Source organism: Durio zibethinus, chromosome 9, assembly GCF_047325235.1.
Source record: "Durio zibethinus cultivar Kanyao isolate XHJ-2024 chromosome 9, ASM4732523v1, whole genome shotgun sequence".
NCBI lineage: Eukaryota > Viridiplantae > Streptophyta > Magnoliopsida > Malvales > Malvaceae > Durio > Durio zibethinus.
In genome coordinates, this window is record NC_143170.1 from 4,805,862 (window position 1) to 4,821,723 (window position 15,862).

The window sequence follows — 15,862 nt, forward strand, 5'->3', positions numbered from 1 at the left end:
ATACCATTAAAAATATGATTTTTTTTTAAAAAATTAAATAACTCTAAATTAAATGTAAAAATCAAATATTTATAATCACAACACCAATAACATTTTTTTGAATTCTCTCGATTCCGGAACTTCGAGATACCGCTACGCTATTGAGACCCAAACCCTCGAAACGCTCGCTGCTAACCACTATCCGGACTTAAAAACAACGCTACAGCCTACATGGATCACCCGACCCTACAAAACCAACCCTCTCTTAGCTCCGTATTCTCGCCTCTGTTGGGTCTTTTCGCAACCCGGTGGTCTCTCTCTCTTCCTCTTTCCACTCTTTCTATTCTGATTTCTCCGACTCAATAAACTTCCACTCTCTCTCTCCCCCTCTGTATCAGATCGACTCGAAAGGGTTCGCTATATCCGAAACCCCATTTCTCATCTCTTTATTTATGTTTCTCTAGCACTCCACTGTTTCACTGCTCGAGAACACACGCTCATTCCTTCTTCTTCTTCTGATAACAGTTTTCGCAATTTCAAGTACATATTATAGTTGGGGTTTTATTGGCTATTCGTTGTAGCATTCGACACCTTCTTTTTTTCCTGGTATATTCATTTTCTCTTTGCCCAACTTTTTTTTTTTTAGTTTTAAATAGTTGCATCAGAAGGTAAAAGAAAAAGGTTAAATCACCACTGAAGAATTGATTCATTTGATATGCAAATAAATGGAAAAATCGATCACAAGTTTGGTTCATGGCATCACGTTGGCCGCATTTAATTATTTTTGCAATGTTAATTCAAATTTCGTATGGATTCAGTGGAATGCATTTATTTATTACTTATCTTGTCTCCCTGTTTGTTTGATTTACTTTCTGCTTCTTTTTCTTTTCCCAGTTTGAGATCAAGTTCCTGTGGAGTAAAGAACTATATAAACGAAGATGTTTGGTACAACTAACCGTAAGTCTTTCTCTCACCTTTTATTCTCTCTGGTAATAATCGTATTTTGATTTGATTCGTCGAGCTGATGTTTCAATGAATATATAATTGCTTCCGTTCTTTTTTTAAACTAGAAGCTCGTGGCTAGTAACTTTTATATAGTTATTGTGAAATTCTGAATTTCTGATTGGTTTTCACATTCAAGAATGGCTTCATTTTCAAAAAGCATTCATATATTGCATGCGGTGGTATCCACATTCCATCTTTTTCTTCTTTTTTAAGTGTTCACTAATACCTTTTTTAAGGTAATATTTTTCCTTTTATTTATTTTTTTCTGCATGTTTCACTACTGTATTTTATTGCGGCAAAAGGCTATCCTGATAGTGCTATGTTCCGTGTTAACTGTTTAGTAGGTTGTTTGGCTTCTTGATCTGCTGTTAGTTGTAATATTGTAATTAGAAAAATTGTTGTGCTTGTTATTGGTAGACTATTTCTGGTATATATGCTTGTAATTTCATTATTGGTGTTTAAATTTTGTTTTTATCTTTAACCTGTATGTTACATGTCATCTTTTTTTGAGAATGAATTTGCTATTATGTGTGAATCTTTTTGGAAAATTAAATTAATTGTTAGAAACTATTTAAACAGCTTTTGGGCAATCTTCTAGTAGCCCTTTTGCATCCCAATCTGTTTTTGGGCAGACCAACAATGCAAGTAGCAATCCATTTGCACCTAAACCTCCCTTTGGTAGTCCAACCCCTTTTGGCTCCCAAACAGGAGGTTCAATATTTGGGGGTACTTCTACTGGAGTGTTTGGTGCAACCCAATCTTCTTCTCCCTTTTCCTCAACAGCAGCCTTTGGTGCTTCATCTTCTCCAGCTTTTGGAAGTTCCATGCCTGCTTTTGGCAGTTCATCATCATCTTTTGGTGGTAAATGTTTCTGTATGCTTTTGCTTTTCTGTTATTATAATTCAGTTCTCCTTCATTTCATTTTCTTCCTGTTCTAGTTAAATATATTAGTGAATATGATTGTGATACCTTTTTGTCTTTTGACATTTTTTTTATGCTTTATTCCTAGTGTTTTAATATCATAAATGTGTACATCACTGACTCGTTGTGCGTAAACGTTCATGCATACATATATAAATGTATTCATATTACAATTAGTTGCACTTTTAATTTCATGGAGATGGAAGAATTTAGTGTTTCATTAATAAATGACCCACTTGGTTATTTCATTCTTCATTGAGCACCTAAATATGATCTTGAATGAGAGCCATCTTTTTCAGAGCAAGCAGTTGTTATTTCTCATAGACATTTTATTTGCTAATTTTTGGTAATATGCTTTTAATTTTATTCATGTATTGACTATTTAATCATTCGCTCTAGGGTAACTTGGTGTCTTTTTCTCAGTTTTAAACTGATGACTGCCTTTTTTTTTTTTTTTGTTTTGATAGGGTCTTCTATTTTTGGTCAGAAGCCTGCATTTGGCTTTGGGTCTACTCCCACTCAATCAAGTCTTTTTGGAAACACAACACAGCAATCACAGCCTCAATTTAGTAGTGGTATATTTGGTTCCTCCACACCTTTTGGTTCAACTCAATCTGCATTTGGTTCCAGTACTCCTGCTTTTGGTGCCACGAGCACCCCTGCCTTTGGTTCCACGAGCACCCCTGCCTTTGGTGCTACGAGCACCCCTGCCTTTGGTTCAACTGGAAGTCCAGCATTTGGGAGCACTGGAACTGCATTTGGTGTGTCTAATGCCCAGGTATTTGGAACAGGGGGCACATTTGGAGCAGCAAGCACACCTGCTTTTGGCACTTCTAGCACTCCTGTTTTTGGTTCTTCTAGTTCTGCATTTGGGGGTTCCATCCCTCCTGCTTTTGGGGCTTCAAACACTCCTCCTTTTGGAGCATCTTCTACTCCTTCATTCAGCTTTGGGTCTAGCCTAGCTTTTGGCCAATCAACGCCAACATTCGGTAGTAGTCCTTTTGGAACCACTACATTTGGAGCCCAGAGTTCTCCTTTTGGTGAGTAATCAAGTCTACATGATTAACTATAAACTTTGAAATTAGTTATACAGTTTGGGTGAAAATATATTTTGATGGGCCTTCCACGTTTTGATTACAAGGAAGTTCATACATATTATATAATTAAATTCTTTCGACTTTTCATGTAGGAACCCAATCTTCTGTACCAGCATTTGGAAGCACTAGCTTTGGCCAATCACCTTTTGGGGGTCAACGTGGGGGAAGTAGAGTAGCTCCTTACACACCTACAACTGAAGCAGATAGTGGGAGTAGTGCACAGCCAGCTGCAAAGCTGGAGTCAATATCAGCGATGCCTGTTTACAAAGATAAAAGTCATGAGGAGCTGAGATGGGAGGATTATCAATTAGGGGATAAAGGTACCTTTGTAAAATATTGTAAAACCCTGAAAGTTAATCTTTCTTCTTTACTGTGTTTGACATTGACTACCTTGCTGTATAAATTTGAAATTTCAGGTGGACCACAGGTAGCTGCTCAGCCTTCTGGAGGGATTGGCTTTGCTGTGTCAACCGCACCTATTAGTCCTTTTGGCTCTTCTTCAACGTTTGGTCAAACATCTGCAAATCCTTTTTCCAGCACAAGTACCAATCCATTTAGCCTAAAACCCCCATCCCTTAATAGTACAGGTTTTACAACCTCGACTACTACATCAAATCCTTTTCAATCAACATCATCAAGCCTTTTTGGCCCAACTTTGTCAACAACTTCAGTATTTAGTTCATCTGCAACTCCTACATTTGGAACTGGTTCATCTCTTTTTAGCTCATCTGTCACTCCTTCATTTTCAACTTTGCCATCCATTTTTGGTACTGGTGGAGCTCCGATAACAACTCCAGCATTTGCTACTGGTTTAAATTTTAGCAGCAGTCAGACATCCCCTCTGTTCAATTCTACCCCTGCAATTGGGCAGACAGGGAATGCTTTTGGGCAGGTGACCTCTACCTTTGGACAGAACACTAGTAACTTTGGTCAAACAAGCATTTTCAATACACCTTCCTCTGGGTTTAGTGGGAATATGTTTTCGAGTTCTCTATCGGTGGCTCCTTCTAGTAACCCATCTGCCTTTGGCCCAACAACTGTAAGTTACTCGTCAAATCTTTACAATCAATCTTCTTTTTCATCATATTTATGATCCTTTGCTCTGTTGTTTGGTTATAAAATGAAGCTATAATGTTTGTTGCATTAGTTTTCAACTTTGATCTAAGTGCTTTATTTCTGTACTTTTTCATCATGCTGTTGCAGGGATGTAGAATTATCTGCATTTCTTCTTTCTCTTTTTGAATTCTAATTGTCCATTGTTGATCCCTGTCGTGTATGATTTAGTTAAATGTCAATACTGCTTGTTGATTGTAATGTGTGTCAAATAGTTTATGAAAAAAATTTATGCCTAGCTTTATGATTTTAGGAGTTTTGCTAGTTTTAATTTGCAATAATACTCTCTAGGTTTATGCATGAGTTTTTGTGTACACATGCATGCTTTTCTTTCCTGTTTCTGAGCCTTAAGTTTGGAGTTTAACCCACTATTTGTGCAGCCCACTTTTGCTTCACCTTTTCAGCCAGCTCAGCCAGCTCAGACCAGTGGTGCTTTCAGCTTTAGCAATTTTGGTCAGACACAATCAGGTAGGAGAAGTTTTTTCTTGAATATTATTATTGTATTTGAAAGTTTGAGCTTTCTTTGATGGTCTTGACTATAATGTTGTTGTTGGCTTTATAGGTGGTGGATCAGGCATTTTTGGTCAGAGTAATATTGCCCTACCGAATTTGTAATAACCTTTGGGTTTTGCTTCTGTTTTTGTTGTCACTTATACATGCCTACAAGCATATGCATACCTATTACTAGTATAATCTTTTCTTGTAGCTTTACACATGTGCATGCAAAAGTATGCCTGATCAAATTCTGTCCATGTTTGTCCAAATAGTTATTTGATTTATATTTTGGAGCTTAATCCTGCATGCTCTTCTGTTTGACAGGTCTGCTACACAGAGTGCTGCTGCAGTACAACCCGTGACTATTACAAACCCCTATGGAACACTCCCTGCAATTCCTCAAATTTCCATTATGCGGGCTGGGACTGCACCATCTGTTCAATATGGGATTTCCAGCATGCCTGTAACGTTTTGACCATGCTTTAGTTACTTTGAAGCTTTGAGTTTGATCTGCTGTTTTATTTACTTGTTATAGATCATTCTCTCTCTCTCTCTCTCTCACGTATTGCCAATGATTTTGTTATGAATTAAAATCTAATAATATTAATTGGTTGACTGGTAATGAATTTATCAGGTTGTGGACAAACCTGCTCCTGTTAGAATTTCGCCCTTATTGACTTCTCGACACCTTTCACAAAGGCGGATTAGGTTGCCTGCAAGGAAGTATCATCCTAATAATGATAGTCCAAAGGTGAGGGTGCTGCTTCTCATGAATGTGGTAACTCTAATATTCCGAGTTGATATTATTACTTGTGGGAAAACACTTATTTATAGCTAGTTGTAATATTGTAATCTGTATATTTATATTTGTATCTCTAAAATTAAGTATTTATATTCCTAGAGAAAATTAAGATAGACAATCCCTCAATTATAGGATCAGTTTTAGGAAGATTTAGTTTCTTTGTTTACCCACTAGTTAGTTGTATATAAACCTAAGGTGCTTGTATAATTCTTTATGAGCAGTTTTTCGATATACATTCAGTTTTACTCTTAGTTTTTTACACGATTTTATTTCTTAGTTTTTTCACAAGGTATCAGAGCTTACCAATATCCTTCAAAATATCCATCACATATTTCTGTTGTGAGATGAAAATACCATGCCGTGAGTGAGCTACTTTAATTTCTGGGAAGTACTTCAATCTCCTTAGCCCTTTTATCTTAAATTCTCTAGCCAAACACTGTTTTAGAGATTCTATCTCTTTTTCATCATCTACGGTTACAATTATATCATCAACATACACTAATAGAATTGTGACTTTCCCTAAATCAAAGTGCTTGATAGACAATGTGTGATCTTTTTGACTCTGCTTATATCCCAGTGCTAGCATCACTTTGGCAAATCTCTCGAACCAAGCCCTAGGAGACTGTTTCAGGTCATATAAAGCCTTTTTCTGCTTGCATACTTTGTTTGCTTTAGATGACCTTCAAATCCCAGTGGAACTTTCATATATATTTCTTCTTCCAAATGACCATGTAAAAAAGCATTTTTCACATCAAATTGTTGAAGATGCCAATTGTAATTCGCAGCCAATGATAACAAAATCCTAACTATATTCCTCTTGCCATCTGGAGCAAAAGTTTCTTGATAATCCACTCCATAAGTTCGAGTGTAGCCCTTAGCCACCAACCTAGCTTTATACCTTTCAACAGTAGCATCCTCTTTGTATTTTACAGTGAAAACCCATTTACACTCAACTAGATTTATTGGATATGGTGGATGCTTAATACATTCTCTGGTTCCTTTCCTAATGGTAATAGGCAGATCATAATCACTAATTATAATTTTAAGAGATTCTTACTCATTTTGAGTAACAGAGTCAAAGATTGTAGTTAACTCATTTCCAGAGTTAGGATCAAGTTCTTGGACTTGCACTGGTTCAGGATTTAAAACTTTTCTTCTTGAGTACACCTTTAATTCCTTTATAGAATCAAGAACAATATTATTCGTTGTCACATCTTTTGTATTTAGATTGGGTTCAGACTCAAATTCAGTATTTGACTTTGACTCAGAAGAAACAGGTTTAGACTTAGAAGAATTAATGGGTGAAATGTTGAAGAGGAGAACAAGTCAAGCAAAAAGAAGTTTTTATCCTTATCTTCCATGAATGAAGTCTTCCTCTGAAGATAAGGTTGAGTAAAAAATGTTTTACTTTCTTCGAAAGTGACATTTGCAGATACAAAATTTTTTGGTGGGAGAATAATAGCACTTATACCCTTTTTGAGTTGATGAATAACTCACAAAAATGCACTTAATTGCTCTAAGATCCAACTTCCCCTTATTATAATTATCAACATGAACAAATAATGTACAACCAAATATCCTATGTGTGAGGTTGTTTGTGGTATTAAAGTTGGGATAGAATTATGAGAGTAGTTTTATAGGAGTTTTAACTTTCAAAACCCTTGAAGGTAACCTATTTATAACGTGTGTGGCAGTGAGAACAGCTTCAACCTTGGGTATGATTTGGGTACATTTGCTTGAAAAAGTAAAGGTCAGGTTGTAGCTAGCAAATGACTATTTTTCCTCTCTACCATTTTATTCTGCTGTGGAGTATTAACACAAAATGACTCATGGATAATCCCCTCATTTGGGAAATAGGTAGATAAACTTTGGTTGAAATAGTCCCTTGCATTATCAGACCTAAATCTCTTGATTTTCACTCCAAATTGATTTTGGATCGTGTTTTGGAAGCTTAAAAACACACCATTCACATCTGATTTGGATTTAGGGAAAAATATCCAAAAGGCCCTAGTACAATCCTCTATGAAAGAAACAAACCACTTTGCATTAGAAATATTAGGAATTGTAGAGGGACCCCATATGTCACTATGAATCAAGTAAAAAAGAATAGAACTTCTTTTATTGCTAACTGGAAAAGACACACATCTATGCTTTACAAGTTCACAAACATCACAATGAAAAGTTTTGGCATTTAATCCTTTGAACAAAGAAGGAAACATGTTTTTCAACGTTCCAAAAGAAAGATGTCCAAGCCAAAAATGATAAAGTCAAATTTTATCTTTATTGGGAGATTTTTCATAATAGGAGGGATAAAAAGTCACTTTGTAGTTCATGTCTCTGGTAAGTTTTTGTATATATATAAGATTAGAAGACAATTTAGGAATATGAAGACATTTTTAAGGACAAACGAGGGATTAATTTGAACATCTCCTAATCCTGTCACTGAAGTAGGTGAACCATTTGCAACAACAATTTTCTTATAACTACGACATAGGGTATATGTACTAAACTTCTGTAAGGAATGTGTCATATGGTCTATGGCTTCTGAGTCAGACCCAAGAACTCGTAATTGGCTTAATTGAGACATTTAATCCATGAGAACTAGAAGCTTTACCTGAACTAGAGACATTACCCAAAGAACATAACCCAGTAGGCTTTTCAAGAGTTTTCAATAGACTTTTTAGTTTCTCAATCTCTTCTTTGTCTAACTCTCATTGTTCCCAAGACTTCTGTAGTACTCTGGTGGTTTTACTGGTTGTCACTTCCTCAAATCGGGTAGTAGTGGCAGATTTTATTATCTCTGGCATGGTTATCTTTCTCAGGACTAAACGATTCTTAATAGTAAATGTTTAACCTGAGACAATTCTAGGCAATGAAGGCCAAAAAAGGAAAAAAAAAGATTGAAAGATTTAACAAGATTTGACTATGAAGGCCCTGAAATAGAATTCAGCAATGAAGTTTGAAAAAAATTTCTTCCCAAGAAGAGCTAAAGCTCTGATATAATGTTAAGCATTTAACTTAAAATCAATTGGCAATAAGTGGAGGAACCCAATTTAAATATAAGACTACATGATATTAGGTATTTATTAGATGTGGGATAACACTACATTAATGGGCCCCTATCACGTGTAGGGGAAGATGGAAAAAGCTTTCCATGTGACAAATTTGGAAAGGGCAACAGAAAGAAATCCTAACTCTGATACCATTTGGAAATGGCTTAAGGAATTTGTGAACTACTATGGTTAAAGATTATCCTAGAAGAATTGAAGATTAAGTGGTATGGGCCAATGAGACTTTTTTGTGATAACAAGTTTGCAATAAGCATTGCACACAATCTTGCGTAACATGACAGAACAAAACACATTGAAGTAGACCAACATTTCATAGAGTAGAAACTAGATAGTGGGTTGATTTATACATTGTATGTTTCAACTAAGGGTCAACTTGCCGATGTGTTGACTAAAGGTCTCAATAGTGCAACATTTCAAGAAATTATTTCCAAGCTGTGAATGGAAAACACCTATTCACCAGCTTGGGGGAGAGTGTGGGAAAACATTTATTTGCAGTTGGTTGTAATCTTATAATCTGTATATTTATATTTGTATTTCTAGAATTAAGTATTTGTATCCCTAAAATTAAGGACAGAAAATTAGAATAGACAATCCCTCAATTATAGGATCAGTTTTAGGAAGATTTAGTTTTTTAGTTTATCCACTAGTTAGTTGTATATAAACTTAAGATACTTGTATAATTCTTTATGTTCAGTTTTTCGATATACATTCAGTTTTACTCTTAATTTTTCACACAATTTTATTTTTTAGTTTTTCCACATTGTTACATTGCTTGCCATTTGGAGTTACAGTTCTAACATGTGTTTGTTTTGTTTGTTAATTGATATCTGCAGGTTCCATTTTTCAGTGATGATGAAGATGCACCCAGCACACCTAAGGCTGATGCTGCTTTTATTCCTAGGGAAAATCCAAGGGCTCTGGTCATTCGTCCCACAGAAAATTGGCCTTCAAGAGCTCCTTCAGAGAAGGCATTATCATTGAAGGACACATCCACTTCAGTGCATGAGAATGGTAAGAATCTTCCGAGCTCATCTGCATTCCTCTGGTGGGACCTAGTGAATTAGTTAGGATTAGAAGAAAAGCTAATAGATAGGGGTGAAATTTGATTGCTTTGAAGCATTTAGCTTTTTGCATGCTTTGTTTCTTCTTTCCATGTGCTACCTACCACCATTTGACACTACAAGGTTCTCAGCAATTGTCTCCAAGATGCTTGAGTCCTTTTTAATAGCATTTAATCTTTGAGACGTCAGTAGTTAAAATATTTTTTTCCTTATGTAATTGATTATTCTTTGTAGTCTTTTATGTTTCTGTTCTCTCAGTCCGTCTCTCAAACACAAACACCCTTGGGTTGTAGTCAAACTAATGAGCTGACCAAGTAATACCAATTGGCCTTAGGGAAAAAAATTGTAATGCCATCTCTTGTGAGAAGTCACTTTTCTGGTACCATCACAATATTTTTATTGCACAGAGAAAATGCTGTGATTTGATTTTCAGATGTATGAATTTTTGTTTAATTCTTTTTTTTTTTTGGGTCTGATTACATTGATTTTTGACTGTTCGTGGCTGACTCTTTGGAGCATCCTTTTCATTTAGGCAAAATTTCTGGTGATGGCTCTAATGCTGAGGATAAAGATAGTAAGTAGTATCTTTTACGTAAACTTATGATCACCTGTAATTTCCAGTCATGCCATTTTATTAATATTGTTCCTTTGATCTACTGTTTTATGATGTGAAAATTGCATGGGTTATGAAATATTTCTCCCGATTTGTGGCTTGATTTGGGAACTATTTGTAGCTCCTGAAGTTTTTACATAAACTGTTTTATAACTCTCTGCTAGACGGTTGGAAACAGAAACAGGGTAGCTTGTTGTCTATTCCCTTTCTTTGGAGTTTCTGATATTCATATGGGAGCAAAGCATTATCTGCCATAGGATTCTATTTGTGATAAAGACAACGAGTGTTGTTATCTGATTATAACTTTCAGATGAACTTAAGATCACTATAAATTGGTTTGCTGGCATCTTTGCTACTGTTTAATTTCTTTTGATTGATGTGGTCAATGTAGAAAATCCAGCTGAAAATGGACATGTGAAGGAGCTAATTCATCCTGTCAGAGGTAATCAGAAAGCTGATGGAGTCCATGATGATCATTCTGTTCAGAAAGAGGATTCCTACATGACGCTCAGTGGCCACAGAGCTGGTGAGGCTGCTATTGTGTATGAGCATGGGGCTGACATTGAGGCTTTAATGCCAAAGCTCCGGCGGTCTGATTACCATACTGAACCTGGAATCCAAGAACTGGCAGCGAAGGAAAGGGCGGAACCAGGGTACTGTCATCGTGTCAATGACTTTGTGGTTGGGCGGCATGGTTATGGAAGTATCAAGTTCCTGGGTGAGACAGATGTGAGACGTCTTGATCTGGAGTCCCTTGTCCAGTTCAACAACCGTGAGGTGATTGTTTACATGGATGACTGTAAGAAACCTCCTGTTGGACAAGGTCTTAATAAGCCCGCGGAGGTAACACTTCTCAACATCAAATGCTTTGACAAAAAGACCGGACACCATTATATGGAAGGGCCAAAAGTTGAGAAGTACAAGTGTCACGGACCTAAGGGGGAGTCCTGAATCCCACATCGAACATAATAGGAAGGTCCCTGGGGTATAAAAGGGTTCACACCATCTCCGCCTTGTGAGGCGCCTTTTATAGGACAAAACCGTGAGGCCAAGGGGGCCAGAGCGGACAATACCTCACAAGGGTGTGAACCGTGGCAGGTAGGCTGATTCGGGACGCCGGAAGGGTGAATGCCCGGGTCCCGGAGCCGCGCGGGTTCGGAGCTTGAGTCTCGACCCGTGACAAGTGGTATCAGAGCCAGCCCTAAACCGTTCGATCCACGCCAAGCACCTCAAGGGAGGTAGGCAGGGTGGCCGACCTCCGTGACGAGGGCGTCACGAGGTTGGGTGCGGGAGAATGTCACGGACCTAAGGGGGAGTCCTGAATCCCACATCGAACATAATAGGAAGGTCCCTGGGGTATAAAAGGGTTCACACCATCTCCGCCTTGTGAGGCGCCTTTTGTAGGACAAAACCGTGAGGCAAGGGGGCCAGAGCGGACAATACCTCACAAGGGTGTGAACCGTGGCGGAAGGCTGATCTGGGACGCCGGAAGGGTGAATGCCCGGGTCCCGGAGCCGCGCGGGTTCGGAGCTTGAGTCTCGACCCGTGACAAGTGGTATCAGAGCCAGCCCTAAACCGTTCGATCCACGCCGAGCGCCTCGAGGGAGGTAGGCAGGGTGGCCGGCCTCCGTGACGAGGGCGTCACGAGGTTGGGTGCGGGAGAATGTCACGGACCTAAGGGGGAGTCCTGAATCCCACATCGAACATAATAGGAAGGTCCCTGGGGTATAAAAGGGTTCACACCATCTCTGCCTTGTGAGGCGCCTTTTGTAGGACAAAACCGTGAGGCCAAGGGGGCCAGAGCGGACAATACCTCACAAGGGTGTGAACCGTGGCGGAAGGCTGATCTGGGACGCCGGAAGGGTGAATGCCCGGGTCCCGGAGCCGCGCGGGTTCGGAGCTTGAGTCTCGACCCGTGACACAAGGACATGCTTAAGAGGAAAGCAGATAACCAAGGGGCAGAGTTTCTGTCCTATGATCCCATCAAAGGAGAATGGAAGTTCAGGGTCAATCACTTTAGCGCATACAAGTTGGAAGACGAAGAGGAAGATTACTAAGAAATGTGCGCTGTTCCAGATTGCTGATAAGAAGATAGGGACACTGCTTTATGCCAAGTGTTGAAGTAAAACTTTTTGCCTGGCCCTCGTGATTTGTCCCACGAAGGGTTGATTTGAATTGTACAGAAATTGCCAAATAGCGGTAATGATGAATTGACTTTTTGAGTTGTGGCATCAAAGTAAAACATGAATTATTGTATCTTGTGGTTTCTTTATTTTCTTTCTTGCTGAGTATTGGTTTTGATTTTTTCCTTTTTGGGTTTCTAGCTATTTAATTCCTTGGACATGTTGCTTTTGAATTGGCAGCCATATCATTGTAACGGGAAAAGTGCTGGTGCAGAGGGAGAAGGGATGTTGTTAGAGTTTTTACGCGAACATGTTTCCTTAGCCTTAAATTTTTGAATTGAAGTCTCTGTTTCGTGTTGTAATCGTACATACATGTGCATATGTCATTGGTTGAGATTTAAGCTTTGATCCACGCAGTTTCAGGATTCGGATATTCATTCATCTGGTGTTTAGAATCAATTTATTTGTCATGATTCACATCATTATAAGGTATTGTTCATTCTGATCTCTTTGGTCTTAAGTTTTTGTCTTCTAAAAGGCGTCTCACAGGCAGAGATGGTGTGAATCTTTTTATATTTTAGTGATCTTCCTTTTATATCTGATGTGAGATTCAAAATTTTTTTTTAGGTCCGTGATATTTTTTTTCATCCAACCTCGTGACGTATTCGTCATGAAAGATGATCGTTCTTCCTATCTTTTTTGATGTGTTTGGTGTGGATCGAATGGTTTATGTTTAATTTTGATATTACTTATCATGGGTCGAGACTTAAGTTTCGACCCGCGCGGCTCTAGGTTTCGAACATCCATTCATTTGACGTTTTGGATCAATTTTCTTATTATGGTTCACACCCTTATGAGATATTATTTGCTCTGATCTTTTTGACCTCACGGTTTTATCTTACAAAAAATGTTTCACAAGACAGAGGTGATGTAAATTCTTTTATACTCTAATGATTTTTTTTTATATTCGATGTAAGATTCAAGACTACTCTTTAGATCCGTAATACATACATGAAGTTATATGTATAAAAATTATCTCTTTTTGGACTGAATATTTACCTTATTTTTCACTTGGAATATTGATATATATTATTATTTTTATATAATTGAAATAAATTTATTATTGAACACTTGTGTGGAATAAGTCAATAAATGGTTAATTTGTAACTGGTAAGGTGAAGAAAAGGATTTAGTAAGGGAAAAATCAAGTGTTTTTTACGTTTAAACACAATCGATTTTTATAAGAATTTAGAAACATTTTAATTGAAAAATAGGTAAATCATAGTTTTATAATTTTGATAGAGAGAAAAAAATAAAAATCATGATGCTTGATTGAATTTTTTGGATATTAAGAGAAGAGCATTTATAATATATAAATTAAGGTGTTATTTGAAGAAATAAAATTTCATTTCAATATATTGTTTTCACTAAATTTAATAAAACAAACATTAAAAGTAGTTTTTTTATACATAATACTCTAACCACAGCTTAGAGATATTTCATGAAATAATGAAAATATAAAAAAATAAATATTTAATTGTAATCTAGCTGTAGCCTTGTAGGCAATATTATAAAATAAATTATTAAACTGAACATCCAAATTATAAGACTTGAATATTTAAACATTTATTATTGAGCCGATCATGAACATACAAAATTCAGCCCCAATAAAGTGAGTTTTGGGCCTTAAATTAAAGCCCAACACTGAAGCTGTCCAGGTGTCGGCGTTAGGGAAATTTATTATATGTATGTATCATCATCAATATATATAAGGACATCTAGGTTTAGGGTTTTCTCAAAAGTGAGTCCGTCAAAGCCGCCCAAGAGAGTTGAGAAAGATGAAGACCATACTTTCCTCAGAGACAATGGACATCCCCGATGGGGTTAGCATCAAAGTGAAGGCCAAGATTATCGAAGTTGAGGGCCCCAGGGGTAAGCTCACCCGCAACTTCAAGCACCTCAACCTTGATTTTCACCTCATCAAGGACGAGGAGACCGGCAAGCGCAAGCTCAGGATCGAGGCTTGGTTCGGCTCCAGGAAGACCAGCGCCGCCATCCGCACCGCTCTCAGCCACGTTGAGAATCTCATCACCGGTGTCACCAAGGGATACCGTTACAAGATGAGGTTCGTCTACGCTCACTTTCCCATCAACGCCTCCATCACTAACGGCAACAAGTCCATCGAGATCCGTAACTTCCTTGGCGAGAAGAAGGTCCTCTCTCTCTCTCTCTCTCTCTCTCTCTCTCTCTCCCTCACTTTCCTTCCCTTTTTAATATCTTTTGCAAATATATCTATATTGGATCGAAATCTGATTGTTACTGTTGATCCATTTCATTTTTTTTTTGTTTTTCATTTAAGTAATTTATTTCTTTATTTTTCTACAGTCTGAACATCCGATCCCTATTTCGTGAATTCTTGTTGGATGATTTTCCATATTTTTTTTAATGTACTTCTGTTTATTTATGGCTTCTGATTTCAAATAATATTTTGTTGAATGTTTGCCTATTGTAATGAACAAAAATGTTGAAATGATATATATATATATATATATATATATTCCTATCAATTTTGCCAGTAGAGGCCATTTTGGATGCCTAATAACTTAAATAGAATATTCTCTTGCAAACAACAAAAATAGTAGCATCTTTTTTGTTTACGCTTACTTTACTTTCATTAGCAGTTATTTTCTGTTAGTTCATGCCCTTCTGTTTTTGAATGTCAACATCCCAAATCGAAACTTATAATTCTTATATGTTCTGGTGAATGGGCTTTTTTTGTTTTAAAAAAATCTCACTTCAGTACTGATGTATATAGGGGCAGCCATTGGTTTAGTTTTTGAAGTATATTGTTCCTATTTGATTAAGAAACCAAATGTGGACCATGTTTGCTCTTGAATTGTCATTTAATTGTTGTTTTAAGAGCTAGAGATGTTTCTTCTATTTCTATGAAATGATATTAATATGGCTTGTTGTCCATTGGTGATCATCAGGTGCGTAAGGTGGATATGTTGGAAGGGGTTTCCATTGTTCGATCTGAGAAGGTCAAGGATGAGATCACTTTGGATGGTAACGATGTTGAACTTGTGTCACGCTCAGCAGCTTTGATAAACCAGGTTTCTCTTTCTCCGCTCATTTAGAATTTTTAAACTTGCAGTGCTAATATTTCACGTTTGTGGACGTTTTCTATATATAGTTTACAACTTTGTGTCTTAACTTCATTTTGAACAGAAATGCCATGTGAAGAACAAGGATATCAGAAAGTTCCTTGATGGTATCTATGTTAGCGAGAAGGGCAGGATCATTGAAGACGAATGATTCTTGACGAATGATTCTTGAGTCATAGTTATAGTGCTGCTTTACTTTTATGTCGTAGTCGTATCTTGGGACCTTGGTTTTTGTTTTGCCTTTACTTTTTCCCTGGATTTTAGCTGCAGAGTACAAGAATGTTATTTTTATTTGTTGTCTGGAAAATTTTGGATATCTGCTTAGTACACTAATTATTGCCTAATTGCATTTTAAGTGTTGTGTTGGTTTATAGAATTCTTGCTCGACAAATATCATTTTTGGCGATTTGCTCAAGTG

The 15,862-nt window shown here is 37.2% G+C and overlaps 2 protein-coding genes across 5 annotated transcripts; both read left to right on the forward strand.

Annotated features, from left to right (window-relative positions):
• The first annotated feature begins 260 nt into the window (after positions 1-260).
• Positions 261-12,413, forward strand: LOC111308300 (nuclear pore complex protein NUP98A-like). 4 transcript variants are annotated; one of them, XM_089765600.1, is made up of 15 exons: positions 261-391; positions 505-585; positions 874-936; positions 1,564-1,857; positions 2,373-2,945; positions 3,095-3,322; positions 3,419-4,041; positions 4,496-4,583; positions 4,678-4,726; positions 4,935-5,073; positions 5,245-5,361; positions 9,317-9,494; positions 10,077-10,118; positions 10,549-11,080; positions 12,083-12,413. In XM_089765600.1, the coding sequence occupies exons 3-15, from the start codon at positions 918-920 to the stop codon at positions 12,276-12,278; spliced, it is 3,078 nt and encodes a 1,025-aa protein (XP_089621726.1). In that variant the 5' UTR covers positions 261-391; positions 505-585; positions 874-917; the 3' UTR covers positions 12,279-12,413. The 4 variants fall into 4 exon arrangements, with proteins under 4 accessions (XP_089621726.1, XP_089621728.1, XP_089621725.1 ...); XM_089765602.1 differs by having other exon boundaries at positions 1,564-1,845; XM_089765599.1 differs by having other exon boundaries at positions 261-585.
• Positions 12,414-14,077: 1,664 nt separating this feature from the next.
• LOC111308366 (large ribosomal subunit protein uL6) lies at positions 14,078-15,820 on the forward strand. Its single transcript, XM_022906692.2, has 3 exons — positions 14,078-14,493; positions 15,271-15,393; positions 15,509-15,820. The coding sequence occupies exons 1-3, from the start codon at positions 14,119-14,121 to the stop codon at positions 15,593-15,595; spliced, it is 585 nt and encodes a 194-aa protein (XP_022762427.1). The 5' UTR covers positions 14,078-14,118; the 3' UTR covers positions 15,596-15,820.
• Positions 15,821-15,862: the final 42 nt, after the last annotated feature.